An 18,796-nucleotide genomic window follows, 5' to 3' on the forward strand; every position below is an offset into this window, starting at 1 on the left:
TCCTCAGTTTGCGGCGCCTGGGTGCGGTGCACCCCGTGAACCCGCCCAGGATCGGCCCTGTATCCATGTATATTTGTATATTGGCTTTAGCCAGTGTCCTTTTACATTTGCCACAGCTGGTATTATTCAAAATTCCTAACATATTTAAAATAAAAAAATAATATAATAATAATAAAAAAATATATATTTTAAAGTTAAAATAAATAATACATTTATATGAATGATGTGTGGAATGTAGCATGCCACCTTTTCCCCTTATGTTTTGGTAAGTTTTATATGAAATGGAGCCTAGGGGGTACAGTTGAAAAAAATGTTGGATTAAAGCAAGCCCTATTGATGGTGTCCGTGGTAATAATATCCCCCAGCATTGGTGTCAGAGCCAGCAATGACAACCCCCATCAGGTATCAGGAACAGTTAGGATAACCCCAAGCAAGTGTCAATGTTGGAAATGATAAACCACAGAAAAAACCTCCAATACATTTTTAAGGGACAGTGATAACTACCAGCAAGTGTTATGCTCAGCAATGATAACCCTCTACAATAATCTCCAGCAAATGTCAGGGCAAGCAATAACCTCTAGCACAAAAACTGCCAGTACAAGAACCCCCAGCAAGTGTTGGGGCCAGCAATAATAAACCCCCGGCAGTAACTCCCAGTAAGAATCAGGGCAAGCAATAACCCTCAGCAAAAAACACCCAGTACTATACCCCCCAGTAAGTGTCAGAGCAGGCAATTTTCAGCATTGGTATTCTGTAGTTATACTTACCTGGGCACCTGGCTCTGCAAAGCTTACTTATAGCTGCCAGCACTATAGTTTATTTGTTGGGCGGGGGGAGTACTCTTCTCAACAGAGGAAGGAAGCACTATTGCAAGCATAGTGTTAATGGGATTTTTTTGCTAATGAAGCAGGGGTCCACTGGATTGAGGTGCTTAAAGAAATTTTGGGTTCACTATAGCACACTCAAGCACACCCCTGGGACTGCCACAGAGAACATGGATTGAAAAGTAATGGAAAATGATTGTTAAAGGTATGTAATGATGCTCAAAGAAGTTCTTAAATGATGTTGTGTGTCTCATATTAGTAGAGATTTGCCATAAAATCTGCTAGAAGAATATGAAATGTCATATTCCTGTAGCCAGAGGTTAATAACTACATTACCTGGCTGTATTTGGAGAGATAATGCATCTTTCAGTTTTTCTATTAACTCCTTGAGCTCATCTTCCTCATTCTTCACAGACGACTCTTGAGGACCATGTGTAGGTTGGTTGCTTATTGTATCTTTTATAACGAAGCTACTTTTTTCAGGCCTCATTTCAGTTCCTAGTGTGTAATTTCCTTTATAGCTAGTAGAAATCTTAATGGACTCACACAAGTGTCTCATATGTGTCAGTGTCTGTTTATTTCGCACCTTCAGATGGTCATTTTCTCTCTCTAAATTGAGATGACAACTCTTCTTGCTCCTTTGGATGGATACCCTAGTCTTGTTAAATTCACGGTCATCCAAACTAATGGAATTTGGAAACCTTGGTGTCCTTTGATCCATTTTTTGTTTCATCTTAGAGAAATAAAGTATACCCTAAAAAACAGTATATGAGATATATTTAGAATATTGTTTCAAGCAGGATTTCACAAAAGTAAGTATTCTATATAACACCAGTGTATAACTGCGTTAATGGGGCCAGAGATAATAAAGCTGCAGCTTATAGTGAGATACCACCAAACATAAGTAAAGAAAAAGAAAAAGCTGCGCTAATCTGAGGTGGAACAACCAAATGTCCCAAAAAATGAATAATTGAAAAACTGTAATCAATCATGGACCTTAACTACAAATTGTCACAGATAAATATAAATCACAAATAAAGTGAGCAAATATTAACAAATATTAAAGTGAAATCTATCTTTAATTAAGTGTGAATTATCCCAATTATTTGCATGCAATAGATACAGGTCACAAAAAACAAATATAGTGAATTAATCACAAAGGTTATAACAAAAAATAGTGAAATATTAATCACAAAGGTTATAACAAAAAATAGTGAAATATTGAACAAATAACCTAAATTGAGTGAAAGTCCCTTGTAGTTGAGAGTCCCAAGATGGTGAATAGTAGAAAATAAAGGTGAATAATGATTTTCAGCAATACTGGCTTCACCACGGTGCTCCGGTTAAATTAGCATATTCACGAGCTTACCAGAAATCAGAGGAACTAGGCTTGTGTAGAGCAAAAGCTCATATCATCCTTAGGAGAGATTGTTTTCTTCAGCCAACCAACTGGGACAGCGATGTTCCATGGCACTAACCCTTATGATATGTCCGGTAATCTCAAAAAAACATGATAGGCTCCATAGTGTTAAACCGTATATAATTTATTAAAATAAATGGTAAAATAACTCACATTGTGCAGGAAATAAAACTGCACGAAACAAATAAGCCGGCCGGCTCATAGACTAGCCCGTCCTTCTGGGAAGCGAGGCGACGTCAGCAGGCCGGACCCTACACGCTCGTCACAAATGACTTATATTGGGGATGAGTTATTTGTTCAATATTTCACTATTTTTTGTTATAACCTTTGTGATTAATTTACTATATTTGTTTTTTGTGACCTGTATTTATTGCATGCAAATAATTGGGATAATTCACACTTCATTGAAGAGAGATTTCATTTTAATATTTGTTAATATTTGCTCACTTTATTTGTGATTTCTATTTAGCTGTGACAATTTGTGGTTATTGTCCATGATTGATTACAGTTTTCCAATTATTCATTTTTTGGGACATTTGGTTGTTCCACCTCAGATTAGCACAGCTTTTTCTTTTTTCTTTTTCTTTTTCTTTAAGTATTCTATATAAATATTCTATGAAATTATAGTAATTGTGTAAGTTTTATAGCTTTTTTAGCTATATCTATAGACAGGGCATTTTTTCTCAAAGAACAGGTGCAGGAACTCCCCCCTTCTGAGTCACCCCTTGTCTCTGCCCACTACCTACCTCTGAGCACCATCCCTTGTTTCAACCCCCTACCCACCTCCTAGTACTGCCCCTTTTAGAGACTACAAAACCAAATATAATTTTGTGCTACTAAGTAATTTGTATGGAATGAGTTAATGATAACAAGAAAGACAGTAAAACAGTGAGCAACAATAGACCCCACCCCAGCAGCAATAAACCCCCTTCAGCAGCAATAGATTCCTCACACAACAATATACTTCCACCCCCAGCAACAATGGACCCCCACAAAAAAATAAAACACCAGATCTCCCAGCAGCCAGCAACAATAGACCTCTCCCTCAACAGTAAATCTCTCCCAGCAACAATTGACCCCACCAGCAACAATAGACCTACCTATCGACACAGACCCCCACACAAAAAAAGAACCCCCACCAGCGATGATTGAACCGCCAGCAGCCAGCATCAATAGACCCTTCAGCATACCTCAGCACTCCTTGCCATTACATACATTCAATGCTAGAGGTGTGGAGAACTGCGTTCCCCCTCGTCCTCCCGCGTCCTCCCGCATCCCCCCGCGTTCCCACTGAAAAAAGCCCTGTCTATAAAAGAACTATGCAGGGAATCATTAAAACATTACACATTGGACGAATATAGTTATTTATTGCTGTCAAGGGTTACTATACAGCTACATTATGAAAAGAATGCATGCATGCCTGTCTCCTACAAAAGTTCTAACCATCAAGCAGGTGTGTGGGATATGATCATGTTGATGAAGGCTGAGTGTGGACATTGCTTGCTTAGGCGAAGATGCTGTGGTTGTATTGTTTCTAGCAAGATGTACCTCTACAAAATTGTTAGAAATTATTCATGTGGCTATGTGGAGTTTTCCCTCCATAAAACCATGAGGTGAATTAGCATGTGAAGGGACAGGAAAGAGCAATATCAGAACTTGGGACTCTTCGTAACACATGTGAGCCTACTAATTTAGTATGCACATCTGTTGGAAACGGTCATGCTTCAGTATTGTGTGCAAGCAGTACATAGGGCCAATAAACACAGAGAGGTGGGAGTTGTGTCCCCCAATCAACATCAAGAAACATTTTTTACTGTAAATTCAAAAATCTTATTTTCTTCATCAACCATTGAGGAATGCAGGAATATAGTAATTATGATATTTTTGGGACAACTAAATGCAATCCATCTGAGGGGTGGACAACACCCACTGAGTGAAATCTGACTAGAAGATTATCAAAAGGTATCAATATCCAAAATATGCTAAATGAAAAGGGAGAGTTTTGCTACTAACAAGTACAAGACACCAAGAATGAATCTGTGTTCCACAGCACTAAAGGTAGCACCCCTAGAGCAAAATAGCTATCTGAAGGACGATGGACCTAAACAACAATGTGGAGGACACCCCTTGACCTCAAGAAGAAGGGTGGAGTATCAAGTCCCTTGCTGACCATATAACTTATATTATATATACGGCGGCAAGGCGGCTCTGCTGCGCAGGATCACATAACTAGTACATGATCCTGCACTTCCGAGTCTGGGGTGTGTATGCGCGGCGCTGGCGACACGCTTCTGCTGTGATTATACATAAAAATATTCCATTACCTCCCATAGTTTGTAGACACTATAATTTTTAGCAAACCAATAAAAACATGATTATTTGGATTTTTTTTAACCAAACTTAAAAAATAAGTACTGTATATAGCAGAATACATATTGGCCAAAATTGATGAAGAAATTAGATTTTTTACATTCTTTTGGATATGTTTTATAGCAGAAAGTAAAAAATGTTGTGTTTTTTCAAAAATGTTGGTCTTTTTCGTTTATTGCGGAAAAATAAAAAAAAAACGCAGAGATGATCAAATACCACCAAAAGAAAGCTCTATTTGTGAGAAAAAAAGGCATACATCTTTTTTGGGTACAGCGTCGCATGACCCCACAATTGTCAGTTAAAGTATCGCAAAAAATGGCCATGTCATGAGGGGGGGGGGGGTAAATCTTCCAGAGGTCAAGTGGTTATAAAAGGGCGGGAGAGATTTATACACCTATATATTAGAAAAGGCAGGAGTGAGGACACATAGTAGCACAATGGATGTGCAGGGACTTTAGAAGTATTATGATTATCATTATTATTATTATACAGGATTTAGATAGTGCCAACAGTTTCCGCAGTGCTTTACAATCTAAAAGGAGACAGTGCAGTTATAATATAATAAAATACAAGAGGGCTAAGAGGGCCCTACTCATAGGAGCTTATAGCCTAGTAGGGTGGAGAAAGTGGTACAAAAGGTAATAAATATGGGGGATAAGCTGATGGAAGAATTTAAAGTTCAATTGTTAGTCGGAGGCATGATAGACTTCCCTGAGAAGATGAGTTTTCAGGGATTGCCTAAAGGTGGCCAGAGTAGGAGATAGCCAGACAGAGTGAGGTAGAGAGTTCCAAAGGATGTGAGAGGCTCTGACAAAGTCCTGGAGACAAGCATGTGAGGAGAAGACAAGAGGGCTAGAGAGCAGGAGGTCTTGGGAGGAACGGAGAGGACAGTTTGGGTTATATTTGGAGACAAGATTGGTGATGTGGCTCAGGGCAGAGTTGTGAATGGCTTTGTATGTTGTTGTTAGTATTTTGAATTTAATTTACTGGATATTCAGAAGCTAGTGAAGAGATTGGCAGATTGGGGTGGCACACATTGAGTGAAAGGTAACAAGGGAATGAATGAATAGTTTGGCTTGTTTCATTAGTTAAAAAGGGGCAAATTTTACAAATGTTATGGAGGTGAAGTCTTCAAGATTTTTGATAGTTATTGGATTTGGAGCCAAAAGGACAGGTTAGAGTCTAGGATTACACCTTGTACCCTGGCGTGAGGAGAGGGACTGAACGTTGTATTATTGATCCTGTTGGAAATGTCAAGTAGGAGGGCATGAGCAGGTGGGAATATTACTAGTTCAGTTTTAGAAAATGTAATTTGAGGAAGTGGTACAACCTCCATGGAGATAAGTCAGTTAGTACACAAGTACTGTGAGAGGAGACTAAAGGTGAGGTGAAGAGTAGAGAGATCGATTTGAGTGTCATCAGCATAGAGTTAGTATTGGAAGCCATAAAAGGGGTCCAAGAACAGAGCTTTGGGGGGCCCCTACAGAAAGAGGAAGTGGAGAGGAAGAGACAGAGTTACAAGTAACACTGAAGAGAACTGTGATTGATAGGAGGAGAACCAGGAAAGAGCAGAATCTTGGAGGCCAAGGGAGTGGAGTTTATTGAGAAGAAGTAGGTGGTTAACAGCATCAAAGGCCGCAGAGAGGTCTAGCAGTAAGTGTATGGAGTAATGGGCTTTAGTTTTAGCAGTTAGTAAATCATTAGTGAGTTGTAGTAGGGCAGTTTCTGTGGAGTGCTGTGACCCATATTGACCCAGACTTTAAGGGGTCAAGAAGATTGTTTTCAGTGGGGTAGGAGATCAGGCGGTTATAGACTAAGCATTCTAAAAGTTTAGAGGTAAATAGGAGCAAAGAGATGGGTCTTAAATTGTTCAGGTTAGTGGGGTCCAGTGAGGGCTTTTTAAGTATAGTGTTATTTGTGCATGGGTAAGGTGCAAGTAGATAGAGATTAAAGATAAGAGTGAGAAAGCATAGGATAAAAGTATAGGGTGACCATAATAGTAAGAAAAGTTTGGTAACCTCTTTAGTAGTAGCCAGTTAAAAATAAGAAAGTGTGGAATGTGCTGTTAGGCAGGGTATGTTAAGTGGGGAAGATATCTGTACAGTGAAGGTGTCCCAAAGAATTGCATCGATCTTGTTTTCAAAGTGATTGTTAATCTCTTGGGCAGTGAGTAAGTTGGTGGGTGGAGAGGGTTGGGGGACAAGGCAGAGAGAGTTAAAAGTAGAGAACAGACAACAATGACTGGATAACAAAGCATTAATAGTAGTGTGACAAAGTAGGTTTGTTTGGCAGCATAGAGTCAGGAATTGTAATTTAGGAAGGCAGATTTGTATAGTAAAGTCCTGCCGGGATTTGGGTTTAAGTCACAGTCGCTCAAGAGCACGGATATGTCTCTTGAAGTTTCTGGCGTCGTCAGTTTGCCAAGGATGTAAAGGTCAGGCCTCATTCTGAGTGTAGTTAGAGATAGCCAGGTTAGGACAGAACAAGGGTAAGATTTTGTCAAAGAAGTGGTGAGAAGCAGAATAGAGAAGTGAACGGTTAAAGTGATAATAAAGGCTCCCATTTATTTTAAAATAACGAGTATGTCATACTTAACCTGCTCTGTGCAGTGGTTTTGCACAGAACAGCCCGGATCCTCTTCCTCCTCTTGGGTCCCCTAGCAGCAAGCAACTTTCTATGGGGGAACCTGAGCAAGCTCGCTCCCAACCACACACAGAGCCGAAGCTTGGCCCAGCCCTCTCTCTCTCCTCATTGGCTCACTGGCTGTGATTGACAGTGGTGGAGCCAATGGTTCCCACTGCTGCCTAAGCCAATGAGGAGTGGGAGCCCCAGAGAGCAAAGGCTCTTGTGCACATTGATGGATCACGATTAGGCTAAAGTAAGTATTAGGGGGGCTTGGGGGCTTCTACACAGAGAAGGTTTTTTACCTCCTTCAACAGAATGCATAAAGGTAAACTCGGAGCCTTTACAAACACTTTAAAGTGGCAAACGTTTCTATGAGTAATTGTTTCATGCTTGGAGGAATAGGTGGTTGAGGACAAGGACACTGTGATACTGATGAGGCTGTGATCAGAGAAAAAAAAGGGGGTTGAGGTTACCAGAAGTAAGGTAAATAAGAGATAGGAAAATACAAGGTCAAGGGTTTTACCATCTGTGAGCGTGGAACTGTGTGTCCATTGTTTCAGGCCAAAAGATCAGGGTAAGTTAAGACATTGAGACATTGAGATGTAGATGAACTGTTAACAGGGATGTTAAAGTCACCAAGAAATATAGTGGGTATTTCAGAGGAGAGAAAGTAGGGTAACTAGACAGCAGGGCCACCATCAGGGGGGTACATCCCATATAGATGTAGTAGTCCCAAGAGATGCCCAGGCTCCAAGTTGACACCTCCTCCCCTAGCTCCAAGTTTTTCCTTTCCTCCCCTACATCGGCAACTAGTCCCGACTCTCGCTGGTGTCACCCACTGCACTGGCTCCTGACTCCCGCTGGCCGCCGCTGTCAAAATTATTGTTTGCTAGGACCGCCTGGCATCCTAGCATTCAACTATATGCATTCACAGCCACAGGCAGAGGAGTAGAAGGATGTAACTTGGTGGTCAGGCCCAGGGGGCCCAGGCTTAAAGCTGTGTAAGGGGCCCCAAAATTTCTGATGACTGCACTGCCAGGTAAAGTGTGATACTGGTTCAAGAGGCCGATAAAGAAAACAGGTGAATACAGTAGGTCTCAAAAGAGGAGAGAGATAGAATGAGAGGGATGAGAAGGAGAACCTACAAATCACACCAAAAGCTGCCACAGAAACATCATAGTCACAAATTAATATATCTGGTTATATGTGCACCATTCCACAAGGACTCCTATCTGGTCCTTTACTGAAGATATCAGTTTGTATATTAAATGTACAGTATGTACTGTTAGTAATCTTTTCTTAACTACTTCCTTACTGCTGGACGTCATATGAAGTCCTGGGCTTTAGGTGGACATATCTGAATGATGCCTGCAGCTGCCTGCATCATTCAGATATCATTTTTTTTTTTCATTTTTTTCAGTTGGCGACTCCCACCACCCTCCGGTGCTTCTATTAGCTCGCCCGTGCGATCGGCGAGCCGAGGAGGGAATCGGCCGCCAGCAGAAGTACACCATAGAGACTGCGAGGACCAGATTGTCCCCAGCAGTCTCTATTACTCTCGGAGGTTCGGGCGCGACGTAATGACGTCACGCCCAGCTTGTCAGTTTTCAATACTGCACTGATCTCAGCTGAATAGCCGAGATGTTTTGTTTTTTTTTACGCTTTAGCCTGTAGGAGAGATCTGACCTGTCATTCACTATTCCTATTACAAGGGATGTTTACATTCCTTGTAATAGGAATAAAAATGATCAATAAAAATAAAAAAATTAAAGGGAAAGTGTTAAATTAAAAAATAAAATAAACAATAAACAAAAAAATTAAAGTGCCCCTGTCCCAGCGTGCTCGCACACAGAAGCGAACGCATGCGTACGTCGCGGCCAAATGTGTAAACGGAGTTCAATCCATACATGTGAGGTATCACTGTGAACGTTAAAAGCGAGAGCAACAATTCTAGCCCAAGACCTCCACTGTAACTTTAAACTGGTAACCTGTAAAAATTTGTAAAGTGTTGCCTATAGAGATTTTTAAGTACCGAATTTTGGCGTCATTCCACAAGTGTGCATAATTTTAAAGAGTGACATGTTAGGTATCTATTTATTCAGCGTAACATTATCTTTCACATTATACAAAAAAATTGGGCTAACTTAAGTGTTTTTTTTTTTTTAATTCATAAAACAGTTTTTTTTTAAAAAAAAAAAACACGTTTGAAAAATTTCTGCGCAAATACCGTGTGACATAAAAAGTTGCAATGACCGCAATTTTATTCCCTAGGGTCTCTGCTAAAAAAAATATATAATGTTTGGGGGTTCCAAGTAATTTTCTAGCAAAAAAAATGATGATTTTTACATGTATGAGCGGAGTGCCAGAAAGCGCCCGGTATGGAAGTGGTTTTAAATAAAGTGTAGAGTTATTCTTTTCACTCTCTGTGGCTACTGGGGTATGATGGTTTATAATCTGTGTGATCAGGACAGGATTTCTAACAAGCGCTAGTGCCTCCACTCAATTGGGGCTTGTGAATAGCAAGTGAAAACCCAATTGAGAAATGTACACTGCTCAAAAAAATGAAAGGAAAACTTTTTATTCAGAGTATAGCATCAAGTCAATTAAATTCCTGGTCAGTTATGTAGCAGAGGGGGTTGTTAATCAGTTTCAGCTGCTTTGGTATTTATTAAATTAACAACAGGTGCATCAGATGAACAACAATGGGACCACCTCCAAAACAGGAATGGTTTTACAGGTGGAGGCCACTGACTTTTTTTTCCCTACTCATCTTTTCTGACTGTTTTTCACTAGTTTTGCATTACGCTACAGTCAGTGTCACTACTGATAGCATAAGGGGGTACATGGACCCTATAGAGGTTGCACAGCCAGTCCAACTCCTCCAGAATGGCACATCAATACATGCCATTGCCAGAAGTTTTGCTATGTCTCCCAGCACAGTTTTAAAAGCTTGGAGGAGATTTCAGGCGTCAGGCAGTTACTCTAGGAAAACTGGGCAGGGCTGTCCAGTTTTTATTAGCCCATCAGCAGGACCGGAATCTGCTTCTTTGTGCAAGGAGAAACAGGATGAACACTGCAAGAGCCCTACAAAGTGACCTCCAGCAGGCTACTGGTGTGAATGTCTCTGAGCAAACAATCAGAAACAGACTTCATGAGGGTGGCCTGAGGGCCAGACGTCCTCTAGTGGGCCCTGTGCTCACTACTCACCACCGTGGAGCTCGATTGGCATTTGCCACTGAACACCAGAAGTGGCAGGTCCGCCACTGGTGCCCTGTGCTTTTCACAGATGAGAGCAGGTTCACCCTGTGCACATGTGACATATGTGAAAGAGTCTGGAGAAGCTGTGGAGAAGGGTATGCTGCCTGTAACATCGTTCAGCATGACCTGTTTGGTTATGAGTCAGTGATGGTCTGAGGAGGCATATCCATGGAGGGACGCACAGATCTCTACAGGCTAGAAAATGGCACCCTGACTGCCATTAGGTATGGGATGAAATCCTTGGACCCATTGTCAGACCCTATGCTGGTGCAGTGGGTCCTGGGTTCCTCCTGGTGCTCAACAATTCCCAGCCTCATGTTGCAAGAGTATGCAGCCAGTTCCTGGAGGATGAAGGAATTCATACCATTGAATGGCCCCCACTCTTGACTGACCTAAATCCAATAGAACAACTCTGGGACATTATGTTTTGGTCCAGCCGATGCTACCAGGTTGCATCCTAGTCTATTCAGAAGCTCAGTGATTCCCTGGTCCAGATCTGGAAGGAAAAACCCCAGAACACCATTCGTCATCTCTTTAGGAGCATGCACATTGTCAGGCATGCATACAAGCACGTGGGGGCCATACAAACTACTGAGTACTATTTTGAGTTCCTGCAGTGAAATTTCAGCAAAATAGACTAGCCTGCTGCATCATTGTTTCACTTTGATTTTCAGGGTGTCTTTGAATTCAGCTCTCTGTAGGTTGAAAATTTTCATTTCCATCAAACGATGTGGCATCCTTTCATTCCTAACACATTACCCAGTCCATATCAGTATAGATATTCAGCATGGTATTTTTCCTCATTGAGATCTGATGTGTTCTCAAAGTGTTCCTTTAATTTTTTGAGCAGTGTATCATCCACATAGACAGTAATCCACACAGCATTGTATTTGAAAGTCCATGTATTGAAGAAATAGCATTCAGTGAACCATCCAACAAAAGGTATTTTCCGAACAGAAACATGAAATCATTAACAGTCTCTATGTATGTCTCAGTGAGGGGAGGCTGCAGCAACTTACAGTTTGTGCTCTCCCAGCAGGAATACACTGTTCTCCCTCAACATATACTCTCTCTCTTCCACAACTACCCAAGAATCCTTGCCCTACCTCTGCTCTTCTTGATGATCTTATTCTCCTTGCAGTAGCCATATTGGAAAAGGGCAAAACAAGCACTGCATAACAGGAGTATACACTTGGAAAATGGGCAAAGAAATTATCACATCACTACAAAAGCTTGTATTACTTCATCACTGGTGTGCATCTATATGCTTATGGTTAATGTTATATGCAAGAAGGGGATCTCCTCTGTTCACAGAGGCCCTGTCCTGGGTGGAGACACTGCCAACTTTATTATTAATCCCACTCTTTCACTCAGCAAAGGTTCTGATCCTCCTATTTACCTACAGGTTTAGCACAGTATCCTTTTTGGGGGGGCGTTGCTCACAACTGCCCCCCTCCCCCCCTCAACAAAAAAAAATAGTGGCCTACATTTAAAAAACAAATATTGCACAGTAAAAGCTAATAAAGTATATAAAAAAAAGCATAAAAAACTGCCCCTCTCATGAAAGGTAATATGGCCTACATATATCAAACTTGATCCTATAGAAATTCAGACCAAAAGTTGGACTACAAAGCACCTCCTCTGATCATGGCAAGACACCACCTGCTGGTTGGAGTAGGAACTACACCTGCCAACACCCTTTTCAGAGTTAATACTGTCTCACATAATCAGGAGACGGTCATGAAGGCAAATTCATCAGATGGACCTCCCATGGGTGTAGTAAAGCAGACAATGTTAATCCGATTAAATGAAAACATTGAGCATGTCAGAATCATCAATGACCTGATTAAAAGAGATCCCACAGGAGTAGGCTGTGAAGGTTCTGAATCAAATCAGAAAAAATAATATGAGCCACAGGTATACTTAAAGTGTTATTTCACCTTTTCAGATGAATGAAAAGATTAATAAACACCATAAACCCTCCCTATTCCCTAGTACTCACTTTACTCACTGGGGTTGCTGAGCTGTCAGTGCCCATGCAGCCAGTCCAGCTGTCTAGGGAATTTATACCTGTGCTCTTCTCCCTCATCTCTAATCAGCACTCCTGGGACAAGACCAGAAAGATTCTGCTTTGTCCGTAGCTGCACAGTGAATCACTCTGGTCTGTCCTGGAATAATTGCACTAAGAAGAGGTAGAGTGGGATTTCAATTTTCTGGTCTACTGGCCTAGTTGCGTGTGCACTGACAGTTTAGAATCCCCAGAGATAAGTACAGCGGAGTCCGGAAGAAGGGGTAGGGAGGATGTATGGCGTTAGTTCCCTTTTTATTTTTTTATGAAAAGAAGAATTAACACTTTAAAGGTAAAGTACTAGCAGGGTCAGAGGTATATGCTGCTGAAGAGGTAGCAGTAAAAAGTTCTGAATGTCTGTAAGCAGGCTGAGTCATTACCTGCACACAGACTGACACATGTCAGATGTGGAGGTAAGAGGCCTTGTAGATCCATTAGAAACAGCAGGCTCAAATACTTATGCCAAAGAAGCTGGTAATGGGGGTGAACCTATATAAATAGGGGTCCCTGGGTTTTGGCCACAGACATTTGCTCTGAATCCACATGGTGTTCCAAAACACAGCAGTAGCAGTAACATTACAATTCTACTTCCAGAAGCAAGGGAAAGAAGAAGAGGTGTGAGTGCTATGAGTGACATCAGCACTGAGTTCACACAAGTTGATGACATCACCTCAGGAAAATATGCGGAAACATTTTAATAATTCATGAATCAGAGCCATGCGGCAATTCCTACTGTTCTGGAATGACAACACAGCTCATTAATGAGTGAACGAAACAGGGTCACACTGAAATGAGGGGTCACTTGTTTTAAGTCTGTGTAGGATGCTGTAGCCTGTGAATAAAGGTGACATGAAAAATACATTTCTAATAAACAGACGTCTAGTGATAGAGTCTGTGTTTAGAAAGTGGAACACACAAGAACTGTATCACAACTCTGAGCTTGGAAACAGCATTTTGCCACTAACAAGCACATTACAAGGACTGGAGAATGCCAGGGCAGAGCAGAATGTCCAATGGAAACTTATAAAATGTTCATCAGACCATGCAGGTTATCAGAGACTGGGTACAGTGGAAGTAACCCCTCTGCTCCAAGTAATGAGAGTGCTCTTAGCCTCAGAATGCACAGGTCTGGAAAGCAGCCATTAACATGGAGTGCAGCATTCGAAATTAACATACCATTTGTAACTTGCTGAGATATACTTTCTTAAGAAAATGCCAGAGGCTGGATAATCCAGAAAGCGGAACCACTGTTCTAATATTTGGATTATACTATGTGAATAACTTCCCCAGTAGAGCTTATATCACATACACCACTTACCTGCATCAGAGGGAGACACTAAAGATTTAGTACACTGGAGGTTGTACCACTGATTTAAAATTGGAGACCACTCTGTGGCTAACTGACACAGTACCAACAAGTCTGCAAAGCTCTATAATGCAGAGCCCAGTGCCCAAAGGTTCCAGTATATATTTGCCCCATTTATTGGCTTACTGACTGAGTGAATCCTCAAAGACTGATTCATACTAGGGGATGTGACACAACTTTGGACCTGTAAACTGCCCTGTGGCCAGTAAGCCAGTACATTAGGTGTGTGGGGAACCCCAAAAGCAGAGCCCAATGCTTGACGATCACATGACAAGTATGCTGCTCATTCTTTTGCCATGCAGGGTCTGGGTACGGCTTCCGAGGCAGCTCTGAGTATCAACTATTCCAGACAGCTGCCCTGTAGAGACAAACTTAACTCCTGCATCCAGTGGCGGCTGGTGCTCAAAATTTTTGGGGGGGCGCAAAAACAAAAATGTAATAGGTATTGCTTCGCGGCAAAAAACGAGGTAAAAAAATTGCATGACTTTGAGGTCATGGTACAGGCATGGCACATGTGATGGTATAGGCATGGCACAGATGGTACAGGCATGGCACAGGTGATGGAATAGGCATGGCACAGATGGTATAGGCATGGAACAGGTGGTAGAATAGGCATGGCACAGGTGATGGTATAGGCATGGCACAGGTGATGGTATAGGCATGGCACAGGTGATGGTATAGGCATGGCGCAGGTGATGGAATAGGCATTGCACAGGTGATGGTACAGGCATGGCACAGGTGATGGAATAGGCATGGCACAGATGGTATAGGCATGGCACAGGTGATGGAATAGGCATGGCACAGATGGTACAGGCATGGCACAGGTGATGGTACAGGCATGGCACAGGTGATGAAATAGGCATTGCACAGGTGATGGTACAGGCATTGCACAGGTGATGGTACAGGCATGGCACAGGTGATGGAATAGGCATGGCACAGATGGTATAGGCATGGCACAGGTGATGGAATAGGCATGGCACAGATGGTACAGGCATGGCACAGGTGATGGTACAGGCATGGCACAGGTGATGGTACAGGCAGGACACAGATGGTACAGGCATGGCACAGGTGATGGAATAGGCATGGCACAGATGGTATAGGCATGGCACAGGTGATGGAATAGGCATGGCACAGATGGTACAGGCATGGCACAGGTGGTGGAATAGGCATGGCACAGATGGTACAGGCATGGCGCAGGTGGTGGAATAGGCATGGCACAGGCATGGCGCAGGTGGTGGAATAGGCATGGCACAGATGGTATAGGCATGGCACAGGTGATGGAATAGGCATGGCACAGATGGTACAGGCATGGCACAGGTGGTGGAATAGGCATGGCACAGATGGTACAGGCATGGCGCAGGTGATGGAATAGGCATGGAACAGATGGTACAGGCATGGCACAGGTGATGGAATAGGCATGGCACAGGTGATGGTAAGGTCATGGCACAGGTGGTGGAATAGGCATGGCACAGATGGTACAGGCATGGCGCAGGTGATGGAATAGGCATGGAACAGATGGTACAGGCATGGCACAGGTGATGGAATAGGCATGGCACAGGTGATGGTAAGGTCATGGCACAGGTGGTGGAATTGGCATGGCACAGATGGTACAGGCATGGCGCAGGTGATGGAATAGGCATGGCACAGGTGATGGAATAGGCATGGCACAGGTGATGGTAAGGTCATGGCACAGGTGGTGGAATAGGCATGGCACAGGTGATGGAATAGGCATGGCACAGGTGATGGTAAGGTCATGGCACAGGTGGTGGAATAGGCATGGCACAGATGGTACAGGCATGGCGCAGGTGATGGAATAGGCATGGCACAGGTGATGGTAAGGTCATGGCACAGGTGGTGAAATAGGCATGGCGCAGGTGGTGGAATAGGCATGGCACAGATGGTACAGGCATGGCACAGGTGATGGTAAGGTCATGGCACAGGTGGTGGAATAGGCATGGCACAGATGGTACAGGCATGGGGCAGGTGATGGAATAGGCATGGCACAGGTGATGGTAAGGCCATAGCGCAGGTGGTGGAATAGGCATTGCACAGGTGATGGTACAGGCATGGCACAGGTGATGGAATAGGCATGGCACAGATGGTATAGGCATGGCACAGGTGATGGAATAGGCATGGCACAGATGGTACAGGCATGGCACAGGTGATGGTACAGGCATGGCACAGGTGATGAAATAGGCATTGCACAGGTGATGGTACAGGCATTGCACAGGTGATGGTACAGGCATGGCACAGGTGATGGAATAGGCATGGCACAGATGGTATAGGCATGGCACAGGTGATGGAATAGGCATGGCACAGATGGTACAGGCATGGCACAGGTGATGGTACAGGCATGGCACAGGTGATGGTACAGGCAGGACACAGATGGTACAGGCATGGCACAGGTGATGGAATAGGCATGGCACAGATGGTATAGGCATGGCACAGGTGATGGAATAGGCATGGCACAGATGGTACAGGCATGGCACAGGTGGTGGAATAGGCATGGCACAGATGGTACAGGCATGGCGCAGGTGGTGGAATAGGCATGGCACAGGCATGGCGCAGGTGGTGGAATAGGCATGGCACAGATGGTATAGGCATGGCACAGGTGATGGAATAGGCATGGCACAGATGGTACAGGCATGGCACAGGTGGTGGAATAGGCATGGCACAGATGGTACAGGCATGGCGCAGGTGATGGAATAGGCATGGAACAGATGGTACAGGCATGGCACAGGTGATGGAATAGGCATGGCACAGGTGATGGTAAGGTCATGGCACAGGTGGTGGAATAGGCATGGCACAGATGGTACAGGCATGGCGCAGGTGATGGAATAGGCATGGAACAGATGGTACAGGCATGGCACAGGTGATGGAATAGGCATGGCACAGGTGATGGTAAGGTCATGGCACAGGTGGTGGAATTGGCATGGCACAGATGGTACAGGCATGGCGCAGGTGATGGAATAGGCATGGCACAGGTGATGGAATAGGCATGGCACAGGTGATGGTAAGGTCATGGCACAGGTGGTGGAATAGGCATGGCACAGGTGATGGAATAGGCATGGCACAGGTGATGGTAAGGTCATGGCACAGGTGGTGGAATAGGCATGGCACAGATGGTACAGGCATGGCGCAGGTGATGGAATAGGCATGGCACAGGTGATGGTAAGGTCATGGCACAGGTGGTGAAATAGGCATGGCGCAGGTGGTGGAATAGGCATGGCACAGATGGTACAGGCATGGCACAGGTGATGGTAAGGTCATGGCACAGGTGGTGGAATAGGCATGGCACAGATGGTACAGGCATGGGGCAGGTGATGGAATAGGCATGGCACAGGTGATGGTAAGGCCATAGCACAGGTGGTGGAATAGGCATGGCGCAGGTGGTGGAATAGGCATGGCACAGATGGTACAGGCATGGCACAGGTGATGGTAAGGTCATGGCACAGGTGGTGGAATAGGCATGGCACAGATGGTACAGGCATGGCGCAGGTGGTGGAATAGGCATGGCACAGGGGATGGAATAGGCATGGCACAGATGGTACAGGCATGGCGCAGGTGGTGGAATAGGCATGGCACAGGTGATGGAATAGGCATGGCACAGATGGTACAGGCATGGCGCAGGTGGTGGAATAGGCATGGCACAGGCATGGCGCAGGTGGTGGAATAGGCATGGCACAGATGGTACAGGCATGGCACAGGTGGTGGAATAGGCATGCCGCAGATGGTACAGGCATGGCGCAGGTGATGGAATAGGCATGGCACAGATGTTACAGGCATGGCACAGGTGATGGAATAGGCATGGCACAGGTGATGGTAAGGTCATGGCACAGGTGGTGGAATAGGCATGGCACAGATGGTACAGGCATGGCGCAGGTGATTGAATAGGAATGGCACAGGTGATGGAATAGGCATGGCACAGGTGATGGAATAGGCATGCCGCAGATGGTACAGGCATGGCGCAGGTGATGGAATAGGCATGGCACAGATGGTACAGGCATGGCACAGGTGATGGTAAGGTCATGGCACAGGTGATGGTAAGGTCATGGCACAGGTGGTGGAATAGGCATGGCACAGATGGTACAGGCATGGCGCAGGTGGTGGAATAGGCATGGCACAGGCATGGCACAGGTGATGTAATAGGCATGGCACAGATGGTACAGGCATGGCGCAGGTGGTGGAATAGGCATGGCACAGGCATGGCGCAGGTGGTGGAATAGGCATGGCACAGATGGTACAGGCATGGCACAGGTGGTGGAATAGGCATGGCACAGGCTTGGCACAGGTGATGGAATAGGCATGGCACAGATGGTACAGGCATGGCGCAGGTGGTGGAATAGGCATGGCACAGGCATGGCGCAGGTGGTGGAATAGGCATGGCACAGATGGTACAGGCATGGCACAGGTGGTGGAATAGGCATGGCGCAGATGGTACAGGCATGGCGCAGGTGATGGAATAGGCATGGCACAGATGGTACAGGCATGGCACAGGTGATGGAATAGGCATGGCACAGGTGATGGTAAGGTCATGGCACAGGTGGTGGAATAGGCATGGCACAGGCATGGCGCAGGTGGTGGAATAGGCATGGCACAGGCATGGCGCTGGTGGTGGAATGGGCATGGCACAGGCATGGCGCAGGTGGTGGAATAGGCATGGCACAGATGGTACAGGCATGGCACAGGTGGTGGAATAGGCATGGCACAGATGGTACAGGCATGGCACAGGTGATGGTAAGGTCATGGCACAGGTGATGGTAAGGTCATGGCACAGGTGGTGGTAAGGTCATGGCACAGGTGGTGGAATAGGCATGGCACAGATGGTACAGGCATGGCGCAGGTGGTGGAATAGGCATGGCACA

At 44.5% G+C, this 18,796-nt stretch overlaps 1 protein-coding gene across 1 annotated transcript in view; it reads right to left on the reverse strand.

The window, feature by feature from the left end:
* The window catches only part of DYTN (dystrotelin), a 45,342-nt gene that overhangs the window by 5,084 nt on the left and 21,462 nt on the right, over positions 1–18,796 (reverse strand). The window contains exon 5 of the mRNA XM_082260908.1: positions 1,161–1,578. Within this exon, the coding sequence (XP_082117034.1) occupies positions 1,161–1,578 (418 nt within the window). The remainder of the gene's footprint in view (positions 1–1,160; positions 1,579–18,796) is intronic.

Source organism: Pelophylax lessonae, assembly GCF_965119305.1.
Source record: "Pelophylax lessonae genome assembly, chromosome: 6".
NCBI lineage: Eukaryota > Metazoa > Chordata > Amphibia > Anura > Ranidae > Pelophylax > Pelophylax lessonae.